This window comes from Amborella trichopoda, chromosome 11 (assembly GCF_054954075.1).
Source record: "Amborella trichopoda isolate Santa Cruz 75 chromosome 11, AtrichopodaSantaCruz75HAP2 v2.0, whole genome shotgun sequence".
Taxonomy (NCBI): domain Eukaryota; kingdom Viridiplantae; phylum Streptophyta; class Magnoliopsida; order Amborellales; family Amborellaceae; genus Amborella; species Amborella trichopoda.
In genome coordinates, this window is record NC_142346.1 from 48,878,084 (window position 1) to 48,890,771 (window position 12,688).

At 40.8% G+C, this 12,688-nt stretch overlaps 1 protein-coding gene across 8 annotated transcripts in view; it reads left to right on the top strand.

Annotated features, from left to right (window-relative positions):
* Positions 1–12,688, top strand: part of LOC18427849 (Myb domain protein) — a 33,134-nt gene that overhangs the window by 18,164 nt on the left and 2,282 nt on the right. For 3 of the 8 annotated variants that reach the window (XM_011622727.3, XM_088851345.1, XM_088851343.1), the window contains exon 3: positions 10,832–10,991. In XM_011622727.3, the coding sequence (XP_011621029.1) occupies positions 10,908–10,991 (84 nt within the window). In that variant the 5' untranslated portion in view covers positions 10,832–10,907. Of the gene's footprint in view, positions 1–10,825; positions 10,992–12,688 lie in introns of all 8 variants that reach the window. The other 5 variants (XM_006836894.4, XM_088851344.1, XM_020663316.2 and 2 more) reach the window with 2 other exon arrangements.

Genomic DNA, 12,688 nt, shown 5'->3' on the forward strand with positions numbered 1-12,688 from the left:
AATATGTTAAGAGTTAAAGAAGGCATTCTGACGGCCGCCCTGCTTGCTCACTAATGGAGGATCTCTCTCACTTTGAACAGCCTCCCTCTCCCAAAACGTTTAGAGTATGTTTCTGTATTGCATATTTGTATGTTCATCACTACTTGGATGCATCCATACTGTCCTTTGATATCTTTATGATATCTTGATCATTATTTTGTTTGAAGTTGGTTTTGAATGGCTGAAATTGCTTGAAAGCTTGCTTCAAATCAACTTGAAAGGCCATTGTTTGCTTGGAGTTCACCCAACATATGGTTGTTGATTGACTTATGTTCATTGGATCCATGAGAGCATAGAAGCTTCGGGTGTATTTGATAGTATGGCTAGACTAATTCGAATTATGTCATTTGGCCATGTTATAAATCAGTGGTATGTTACAACAATACTATGGGTTGACATGCTTCTGCGGCATTCAGCTCTCATCCAAGGAAGTGTCTGAAACTAACAGGATTTTACCTGCACATGGAAGATTGTGAAGGTGAGGAAAACTAGGATTCTACCCGTATGGAGTGTCCAAGATCGGCCTCCCAAGAACTGCAACCCCACCTTGACAGATCAAGATACAACTATTAAGCATTCAAGCCTCACCCACCAGAGTATTCAAGACCCTCTCACTGTCACCAGCCTGCTTAGCGTCACCCCGAGAGTTCAAGACACCTGCCAAGCATTCTAGCCTCACCTACCAGAGCATTCTAGAGCCTCTCAACGACACCAGCCTCCTAGTCGTTACTCACCTGAGCATTTGTAGACCCTCTTATTGACATCAGCCTGCTCGTCCCAATTGCAAACACCCTAGCCGCCATAGCAACCTACACCACTCTCTTAAAGCCCAACCCCAGGAATACAAATCCACCCAATACTCTAAGCCGCCACCTCCCCCTAGTTATTCAAAGAAGCCTAACTTGCTTCGGTTGGCTCCCCATAGTAGGAACCATCATTTTTATCAGGCCCCAGTTAGCACCAGTGATCCAGTGCAACATGCCTCTGCAAAAGGTCAGTTCAAGCTTCCTATCCCTCTTTGTAAGCCTCACCCCTTTCGATCCATGTCAACATAGGGTCCTCCTCTATATTTCAAGCAACCTCCGTCCTCTTATAACTCCCCTCTTCTCCCTCTTCCGATAGATTGAGAGCATTATCAAAATGTATTCCAACCCCTTTCTGCAACTCAGCATAACCCACCCCCACATCCATCTCCCCTAAATGCCCCCAACAAGAGTTTTGCTCAAGTTGCTGCACCACACATACTCAACCAATCCATCAACCGAACTCTTCCCAACCCCCTTTGGGCCTGCATTCCGATCACCACGTTACATTCCTTAACTCTGCTGCTCACATTTGGGTTCCTTCTTCACTTGAGATTGCTGAGCAAGTTGCATCTTTAGACAATTCCTTTGTAGGATACTTCCAACCCCAGCGTAATGTTATCTTAGGAATTACTCTCTAGTTGCAAAATACGTTAAAAAACCCTCATGTAGTATGTAGGCTCCTTCATAGTGACAAATATCTCATCTCTTTCCCTGATAAATTTTTACCATCTTCCATACCCAAGAACCTTAGATTCAAAGGAGCCTTACTGTTCCTTTAGAGGTGGAACCAGTGTTCGCAAAATCGAACCGGAACGGTTAACTGGACATGGATCTGGAAGCGGTTTTACTGTTGGATTTTGTGCTATCCAAAATCACCCACATATGGAAATCCCATATTTTGTGGGGTTGATTGAGATCCATCCATATCACGAGGGATTGAGATATTCCCATATTATGTGGGATTGCTATTAACCAATTAGATATTGGAATAAGTTCTATTTGTGTTAGGATGAACTTGAAGGCCCATATTTAGAGTGATAAAGATTAGTTTCCCATAAAAAAAGGAATTGATGGGGTCATCACGTAAGCCCTATTGGTGAGTCTCTTTTTTTATATATGAGATATTTTTAGAGAGAGAATGTGTGCCCTATTTGGGTCACCATATGAGAATGTTGGTTCCTCTGGAGAGAGAGGGAGCTAGAGCATTCTGTGCATAAGATGCAATTTCTTCTTAGAGAAGCAAGCTTCCTTTGGATAGGAACATTGTAATGGTGCATCTTTTAGACTCCCGAAGATTGAGAGGCTTGTTTGTTTCTTGTAGAGAAGCGGTTCTCATATAGATTTTGGGTTGTTCCCCTTTAAGTTAGAGATAAAGTAAGTTTATCGTTGCTCTCACGTCTCTATCTGGTGTTGTTGGTAATGGTTGCCAGAAGTAAAGAGAAGGAAGGGAGAGTGGTTTAAAAGGGTTTCTCGACTTGGGTTTTGTTGAGGTTTGTTCCAAAATCTTTGATGTAACTTTGATTGGTATAGTGGATTTCTGTTTGCCGTGCCTGTGGCTGTAGCCCTTTTAGGGTGAACCACGTAAATCTTTGTGTTCTTGTTGTATGTATTTCATGATTTAATTCTCATACCTTATTCGCCAAATATTAACCCACCGGGTTTAGAGCTTCTGCGCACAACAAGTGGTATTAGAGCCCTCGTTTGGGGTTTTTGCTATGGCAGTAAAGGTTTCGAATGTAAGGTTCGAGGCGGAGAAATTTGATGGAGACATTATTTTTCAGCAAGAATGATGAAGAAATTTATTTGGCAAAAGATGAAGAATCCATAAAGCTATCCAATGGATGTTAGCATGGTGAGCAGGTGATTTTGATATCAAGGTGGAGATTGTTGGATTTGGTTCTATCCCATATTTTGTGGGATTGATAAAGATTGATCCATATTATGTGGGATTGAGATATTTCCATATTATGTGAGATTGAGATTGATATTCATAAGTTTCCTAAGGTAAATAGACATTCAAAAAGTATTAGGACTCTTAGATATATCTCTTAGCCTTTTTTGAGATATATGTAACATCAATAGGAAGTTTCCTATTTAGTATGGACTCTTAATCTTATATATATGGGATGAAAGTGCAGATAATTTGTCTGACCAATTTTCATCGTATGAGAATGGTGGTTCCTTTAGAGAGAGAGGGAGCTAGAGCCTCCTGTGCATAGATGCAATTTCCTCTTAGAGAGAAATAAAGCTTCCTTTGGACAGAAACATTGTGATGGTGCCTCTTTTAGACTCTCAAAGATTGAGGGGCTTGTTTGTTTCTTGTAGAGTAGCGGTTCCCATAGAGATTTTGGGTTATTCCGTTTTTAGTAAGAGAGAAAGTCAGTTTCCCGTTGCTCTCGCGTCTTTATCTGGTGTTGTCGATATTGCCAGAAGTAAAGAGAATGAATGGAGAGTTGTTTAAAAGGATTTGCTCGATTTGGGTTTTTGTCGAGGTTTGTTCGAAAATCTTTGATATAACTTTGATTGGTATAGTGGATTTCTGTTTGCCGTGCCCATGGATGTAGCCCTTTTAGGGTGAATCGCGTAAATCTTTGTCTTCTTGTTGTATGTAGTTCATTATCTAATTCTCATACTTTATTTGCCAACTATTAACCCACCGGGTTTAGAGCTTCCGCGCATAATAAGTGGTATAAGAGCACAACATTAACCGACCTAACTGGTTAACCGGCCGAATCAACCGCTCTAACCAGGCAAGTCCCGAGCAATCAAAAAAGTGTTGAAAAAATATAAAAAAATACAAAAAAATCTACTAGAATATGAAAAGCATATAAATAATGATTAAAACAAAATACATTCAAATGAAGTTGAAAGTTAATGAAAAAAATGGATTTTAACCCATTTTATATTTTCCAAGGGATATTTTTAAAATTTTCTAAAAAGATGGAAAAATATAAAAGTGAGTATTAATGACCAATTTTTTTTTTAATTGTTACCATAATATAAAGAATATTTAAAAATTCATTACAAATCAAATTCCTTATTTTTGATAATTTGTATACATTTTTTTGATTTCTTTTTAAAATACTGGTTGATCATCCTAACCGCCCAAAACTGGAACCAGCCACTGGTCGGTTTTGATCTAACCGGGCGGTTAGCAGTTAGATTGGGCGATTTTGCAAACAATGGGTGGAACCAACTCTTGGATACCCAACATAATAGAAAATACTAGGTCACCTTCCAAGGTATTCTATTGCGCCTATGGACAAATCAAATCTTTAAATCTCTAGGTGATTGTTGTGGCCAGTTCCTTTCGGTCCACTTGTAGTCTTTTGGTTCTTTTCCTCTTGGAAAGACATTAGTCCTTATCTCCTCAGTTTCGGTTGAACTCATTCCAACCTCTTTACATCTCCATTGTAATGGCCTCACTTACCCTATCTCTACCTCTGTTCAGATTCCCGACTGCCACGATTGCATCAATCTAGACCTTGGAGGTTGGACAATGGTGCACCGCAAATACCATGCTTTGAAGCATACTTCGAGACTTCCATCCTCTGGTTCCCAAGAACATGGTCCACAACAGCCCCCCGCCGTCCACCTGGGTAGCTAAAGACTCCCAGGGAGCCTTATGGGGAATCTGGGTAATTTTGAACCCAACCATTCTTCAAGGTTTATTGCCACAAATCATGGATCACTCTGTCTCCCTTTCTTTCAATTGTATCTCTGATGGTTTCACTTTCATGACTACTTTTCTATACGGCCCGAACACCGCCTCTCTTAGACCTTCATTTTGGTAGGAGCTTTCATCCTTGGCCTCGCCTACCCTCCCCTGGTTATTGGGAGGAGATTTCAACACAGTCGGGTGGTCTTCAAAAAAATTGATGGGTGGTCCACTCAATGCATCCATGAGTGGCTTTTCGGAATCATTGAGAGCATGCCTCTCATTGATATCCCTTTATCACGAGCCTCTTTCACATGGTCTAACCATGCAGAAAGTCCAGCTATGACTAAGATTGATCACTTCTTGGTCAACCACCTTTGAGAAGATTTTCTTCCCAATTACTTGTCCTAATAAATCTTTTAGGTTTGAACTTTTTTGGATGGAAGATCCAACCTGCATGGTTTTTAGGTTTGAACTTTTTTGGATGGAACTTTTTTTAGGTTTCCCCCTCTTCCACTACACCTGGAGTTCTACTCTGATATCTGGGTGGGCAGGGTATAGATTGTCCCGTAAGCTCCAAATTCTTAAAGCCGCTTTGAAACAATGGAGTCGCTAGCGCTCCCCTCTTACTTTAGAGTCCCAATCAGAAACCTAAATACCATCATTCCAGATTTAGATTTCCTAGAGGAATCCCGAACTCTTACCACTCAGGAAAGGGAAGATGGGCTCCAGGCAAAGGTCACCCTATCTCAGACCCTTAAGCAGGAAGAAACTTATTGGTATCAGAGGTCTAGGATTAAGTGGCATAAGGAAGGGGACATGAATACAGGTTTCTTCCATAAGACGGCCTGCTTGAGACGCAAGGGCAATGCTATCACCCAAATTTCAGTAGGCCCTCTCTCATTTACCCAACCCTCTCACATTAGCCGTCTTTTCATTAGATTTTTTAAGAATCTGTTCTTTAAACCTCTTCACCACCGCCCACTTCTTGGCAATATTGCATTTCAAACCATCTCCCCTGCGATGGCTACATTGGAGTGCCCTTTCACCTTAGAAGAAAATAAGGAAAGCTGCCTTTGATCTTCTGAAAGATAAGGCCCCTGGCCTAGACGATTTCCTTTTAGCCCTTTTCCAAACCCAATGGGATACTATAGCTCCGGATATTCATGCCTTTCCCAAGAATTTTTTCTCAGAAGCAGACTTAACTTAACTCTCAATTGAACCTTCTTAGCCTTGGTCCCCAAAATTGAAGGAGCTCATAGAATGACATATTTTCGCTCTATCAGCCTCGTCAATTAATCCTACAAAATCTTGGCAAAGGTACTTGCCTCTCGTCTGCAAGAGGTCCTCACCACAGTTATCTCCCCAACCCAATCAGCTTTTGTTGCAAATAGACAAATTCTAGACGGTGCTCTGACGGCCCATGAAGCAATACATTCCAAGTCCTTGTCTAGCCAGAAAGGCCTCATCATTAAACCGGATTGGGAAAAGGCCTATGATAGGGTCGGCTGGGACCTGCTCGACTCGATCCAGACCCGAATGGGTTTTAGTTCACTTTGGAGAAATTGGATTCAAGCTTGTATCTCCAACCCATCCGTCTCCATACTCATCAATGGGTCCCCAAATGGATTCTTTCAGGCCCATAAAGGCCTTGGGCAGGGGGCGCCCCTCTCACCCCTCCTCTTACACTCATTGGGGAACTCTTTACCCAAACAATCTCCAGACTCTATGATAGAGGCCTTCTCTCGGGTTTTAGTACCTCTCCATCATGTCCAATTGTAACCCATCTACTCTACACAGATGATACTCTTTTTTTCTGCGAAGCAAACCCAACCCAAGTTGATTGCCTTTGGCGTTTTCTGCATGCCTTTGAACTCCTCACAGGGATGAAGGTTAACCTCAAGAAGACAAAAATGTTAGGAGTCCATGTAGGAGATACTGAATTGTGGAGCTTAGCACAATGTCTAGAATATGCAATGGAACCATTACCTTCCTCATACCTAAGATTCCCTTTGTGCCTAGGAAAACCTAGAAAGGAACTGTGGGACGATCTCACACAAAGATTCACATGGAAGTTTTCCTCCTGGAAGGGCAGGTTTCTATCCTTTGGGGGCAGATTTATTCTCATTCGAGCTACCTTGGCTAGTATACTAGTATATTACATGTCCCTCTTTCAGCTCCTCATCTCTATTATCCAGCGCTTAAAGAAAATTAATGAGGGATTTTCTATGGTCCGGAGTAGAGGGATCAAAGAAAATACATCTAGTAGCTTGGGACATTGTATGCTCCCCAAAAAAATTTTGGGGTCTTGGAATAAAAGATCTTAGAACCATGAATCTTGCCCTTCTTGGCAAATGGTGTTGGAAATTTTTGTCTCCCCACACACTCCTTTGGAAACAGGTCATACAAGCGAAATATGGTCCTAGCAGTGGGGAATGGCTCCCTAGATGCCCACTTCATAGATCTTCGGGAGTGTGGAAAAGCATCTCCACAACCAGGAATGCCTTCCTACATCGTATCTGATATAGGTTAGGAGATGGCTCCCGCATATTCTTTTGGTCTGATCTGTGGATTGGAAACTCTCCTCTTTCAGTGGCTTTCCTTGCTCTCATCCTTGTGGCAAGAGAACCTAAAGCCTTCATTACGGACTGCATAGAATTCAATGCCTCCTATTTAGTTTGGACACCAATCTTTAGAAGAAACTTCACGGATCAAGAATCTGCTCTCTTGCTAACATTGTTCCTAATTCTTGACCCCATCTTCTTTACCCTCTCTTGACATGATTCTTTAATTTGGTCTGTGGCCCCTTTGGGAACTTTCTCCGTCTCTTCCTTTTATTCCTCACTCCTCCCCAACCAGAACCTCGAGCCTCTCCTCAATTTTTCTTGGGCCCTCCCTGTTGCCCACATAGGTCAGGCCTTCTTTTGGGTCCTCCTACAAGGTAAGACCCATACGCTAGATCACCTCCAGAGGAGAGGCTTCTCTCTCCCTAACCGGTGCATTCTGTGTCTTGAGGAAGAGGATTCCATTCCACACCTTTTTATCCATTGCAAAGTCTCTCTCACCCTCTGGTCATCCCTCCTAAAGTGGGTGACACCTCATAACCTAAATAGTCTATTTTAATCTTTTCTTTCCCACCCTTTCTTAAAAAATGGAAAAAAGCTTCGGCACCTCCCAGTTTCTGCCCTAATTTGGCGCATTTGGCTAGAGAGGAATTCTCGGACTTCTAGAGGCACCTTGAAAAACATCGAATCTATATTTGATTCCACTTCTGCTTTCATTTTTCTTTGGGCCAAAAACATCCCTATAGACTCTACAATTCCTATACAACACTTTCTTAACAATTGGGCCTGCCTCCTCAACTTATCAACCCTATCAGATTGACCTAGGCCCCTCTGGACCCCCCCCCACCTCTCGGGGATTTCTAAAGTTGACTACCGATGGGTCTTCCTTAGGAAACCTGTCTTCCTTAGGAAACCCAGGACCTTCGGGGCATAGGTGGCTGGCTCGCAAATAGTACAATTAAAATATTCACATTCTTAGAGTATATTGGGATATAGGACTCCACTTATGCTGAGGCACTGGCTTTGCTTGAAGTACTTAAGTGGGTGGCTCAGTTGGGAATCAACTCTCAAGGTATCCTTATAGAAGTTGACTCCACCAACACCCTTCTTTGGGCCACCCGTGAGCAACAGCCCCCCTGGAGGCTAGCTTCGACTTTTGAGCATATTGATTTCTTGTGCAGCCTTGTCCCTCAGGTCACCTTCACGCATATTCACCGAGCAGCCAATTCTGAGGGAGACCGACTGGCAAAACAAGGAGCATCTCTAGGCGTGGGAGCCCAACTGTCTGCTTGACAATAGTTTCACCTCCCCCTCTCACTTTCTCTTTCTATCTCTCCCCTCTAGCTCTTTGTCTCCCCCTCTTTCTCCCAAAAATAAAAAAGAAGGATAATCCTCGTCTTTCATATAGGCACAGATTGGCCTAAAACTCTCTTTTCTCTCTCCCCTCTAATTCATTTCTGATTCTCTGCTCGCCATCAAAGCAAACCATCATAGCAAACTTTGGAAGGTCTTCTCCGGCTTCTCAAAGGTATGTCCTCAAACTCTAGACTCTCTCTCTCTTGACCCCCCTTTTCTTCTTGCTCATCTTTCCCCCTTAACATCTGCTCCATCTATAGCATAGCCTCCAGAAGGAAAACAATATAATTATTTTTTCGGGGAAATGAGAATTACCTCTTTACTCTCTTTTACATCCCCATTAATATCTCCCTCTCTTGCCTCCTCAAACCCATGCTCGTCTCTCTTCCCTAAGCATACTCAGCAGCCGGTAAGTAGGGCTCTCGGTAAGCTCTCTTGCAACTCCATATTTCTCTTGTTACCCCTCCCCTTTGACCCCTATACCCCAATTTCTTTCTATTCACCACTCAATATTTGCAGCCTTACCACCTTGTTCTATTAGCCCTCTTTAAGGCCTCTTCAGACCCCACCCCCCACCATCTCTCCCATGGCGGACAAAGCCCTGGTAGGGACCTCATGAACAACTACAGCTAGCAGATACTTTTAAGGTTCATGCTTGTCAGCACCCTTTGACTCCTCCCACCCATTAGAAGTAGGCCCACTCAACATCCACCGCAGCTTTTACCTAGTAGCTGCCACTGCTGCTCCTGCCTAGAAGCAGCCACCATCGCTACTTTACCTTAGAAGCATTCCCTTCTGCTTCTACGAAAATGTCTCTCTCTTTTCAAAAGCAAGGCCCGTGCATTCTTTGGGTCTTACCAACACTCCACGACAGAACAGAGGACAAACCTACAAACTCGAAGACCCTGAAGCTTAAGTTTCAGCAGCCCAACCCATACCCCGCATGGTACACTCCACAGTTCTGCAGAGCGTTACAAAGGCCGTGCAAGCTAATTTTGGTGTTGATACGCTCAGGATGAAGACAGTGAAGAACTTTTTTGAATCACTTCTTTTGGAATTGTAATGTACTTTGCATGTAATTATCTTTTCCTTTTCTCTCCTATCGCTCTTAACTGTATCTCTCTATTCCCCCCACTACGTATTCTCCCATACTTTTCTCCTTGTTCCTTCTTGCTTTTTTGGTTGTAAACGGAGCACCCAACTTGTGGGCTGCCATTTTTTTTATATATACGGAGCACCCAACTTGTGGGCTGCCATTTTTTTGATATATACAGAGCACCCAACTTGTGGGCTGCCATTTTTTGGATACTTTTGTAAATATTTACCTTTAAATACAAAGTTAATGTTTCTCAAAAAAAGATTGAGTTTGTTAGTAATTCTTTCTTCATTCATGGGTAAGGGAGCTAACATAGTATTTAGGGTTGAAAATGGTGTGGGCTCCAAATGCTATATTCATATCATTTTATTTTTATCTCGTAATCTCATGTCCTCTTTTAATATCCCATAACTTTGTGTTGAAGAGTTACTGGTATATGTTTGCTCTTGAAGGCTGCTTGTGCATTAAGTGAAATTTTGGTATTAAGAAAATCAATTTTGTTTATTATTTATGTAAATATTGGTAGCATCAGAGGGGGTTCACAATTTTATGAAATCTCCAAGCACCAAAGTATTCCTTGAATCTTTATTTACATGTTTGGTATTATATTGGATAAAGGGAAGGAACCTTATTTAATTGCAAAATTTTATTAAACAACCGCGTTTTGATTCTCAACAAAGAAAAAGGCATCTCCTACATCACATCAATGATATACATAATTAATAGTGTTACATGCAATTTTGAGCTTACCCATTGCCAAACAAGTGAAATTACCAACACCACAATTTATCAAACAGAGTTTCTAGCTTTCACCCTTGCAAATATTCACCTGCATCCCATAATCAATGAAAGTCAGCAACAGGGGTGATTCCTAGGGAGACTGCACTCAAAGTTATCAAATGCCACCTAAATGTTTATCTAATCCACCCTTGGTTTCTAGCTCTCATATTGGGCGTATTTGCTCTTGAAAAGTTTGTGGTGCCCATATTTGGTTTTGGAAAGTTTGTCCTACCCAGTGTTCAAAAAATCGATTTGGCAAAGGTACTCGGACCTCAGCTGAGGCGAGTCACAACATGAGGTTACAGAGATTTGCACAATAGCTAAAAGTCACTTCGGCATCGTATGAATAAGCTAGCAAATACAAATATATAAAGAAACTTGGTACATAGTACTCGGCCTCGCCCATAGGCCGAGGCCGGGTCCTAGTTACTATGGCGGATTTCAGAAACATTCCTACCTTTGTTATCAGTATTGAAGTTCTGTAAAATTTTGTACCATATGGCAAATTTGTGCATTTCATACAAAGCTACAGCAGGGAGTCTACTAAGATAAGGGCAAGCACCAGTGCTTAAAGGGAGAAAGGCAAGCAGCAGAGCTTAATTTTGCCAATGGTTTCAATAGCAATTCGGGGCATTTGTACTACTGCAAACACTCCTCGTCTCACCAAGTTTATTCTTCATCCCCCTGGCTGGGTAACATTCTCGCCTCAATTTTACATGTCTTTCTCTCTCTGGAACTGTTAGAAATTTTTCTTACTTTCACTTGTTGGTTCTCAAGCATCTCTCTCTCTCTCTCTCTCCAACTGTTAGAAATTTGTCTCTTACATTCTCTTATATATATATATATATAGGAAAAAGTTTATATAAGGTTGCAACCTTAAAATGTAGAATTACAGATGCACCTCAAAAACCTATCAGAAATGTTGTTTTAATGTCGAAAAGCCCTCTAATTGATCATCTTGACATTGAGATGTATGAATATGAAAATAAAATAAAATTTTAGTCCTAGAAATAGTGCATCTTGTAACACATTATCTAGACCTTCTATTTTCAAGTTTTTTATATATTTATAGATCTACTTGATTTTAACCATTTTTGGAGTTTAAAATTTTTTAATTAGATATGAAAATAGATTTTAAGAAAATCCTAAGATTTTTTTACAACAAAATTACATGTTATGATAAAATTTGGAGGTGCACCTTAATTGGATTGTTTAAGGTTGCAACCTTATAGAAACCACACCCATATATATATATATATATATATATATATATATATATATATATATATATATATATTTCATTTAGTCTTCTAAATAAATCGTCGTTGCACTTTCCTGGATTAGGATGGCAATGAAGGTAACACCGTAACGAAGTGGAAACTATGAGTTTGTGGTGCTCTATTCTTTTCAAGTTTTAGTTCAATTTGTCATCAATAAAAATGTTTCAGAATTGACAATCTGATGAATTAGTTTACTTGATTTACCAAGATGTCATGTCACTCGACAAGAAAATTTAATACAAAATAAAGATGGGACTCATATGTATCACTGTCAAACCATTGCAGTTATCTGGTTTTCCTAACCTTGAACGGTGATATCTATGGGGAGCACGATTATTTCATGTATTCTGTTCCTTTGAGAAGGTTCATGAATTTTCTGCAAATGCAAATGCATTTGCAATTTGTGGGTGGGTCATATCAAGAAAAAAAGAAATTTGCATGGAAATATGTAAAAGGATATGCACCCAACATATCCATGCTAGATGATGTCGTGGTGGTTTAGTTATATATTGCATTTTGCAATTCTTATTATTACTTAGGCGCTAGAAACCGGTGTTTAAAAAGTCCGACTTGGGTTGCCAAAGGGCCAAGCCCAAGGCCCCCTGGTCCAACTCAGGCGAGTCTGAGTTTTTTTATATATTGTTTAACGATAAAAAATATATAAAAAATTGGTAGATGTGGATGATTCTTTGATTTTTCAGCCTGGAATTAGGTGGCTCCAATTTGTTAAGACTCGGGTGACTTGGAGTCGGCCCAGCGATTTTTTTAAACAATGGTAGAAACCATTTTAGATACACCCTTTTTGGACTTGAGGACTATTCAGTTAAGGAAATTATTCATCTTCCACTATGATAACTCATTCTTGAAGCCAATCAAACATGGTATTTGCATTTTATATGAAATCTTCACATTTACATTTTATATGGATTCTGCACAACCGATGCACATTGTGAAAAGAAATGAACGCAGGATTTAAGCTCCTGCTGTTAGGCAAGTTCTTGAGTTTTGGCCAGAATAAAGCTGTTGTGATCAAGTAGTCAAGAGACAGCCACCCATGTAATTTATCGTCTTATTAGTTTTGCATTGATGCATTAGACCCAAGCAAATGT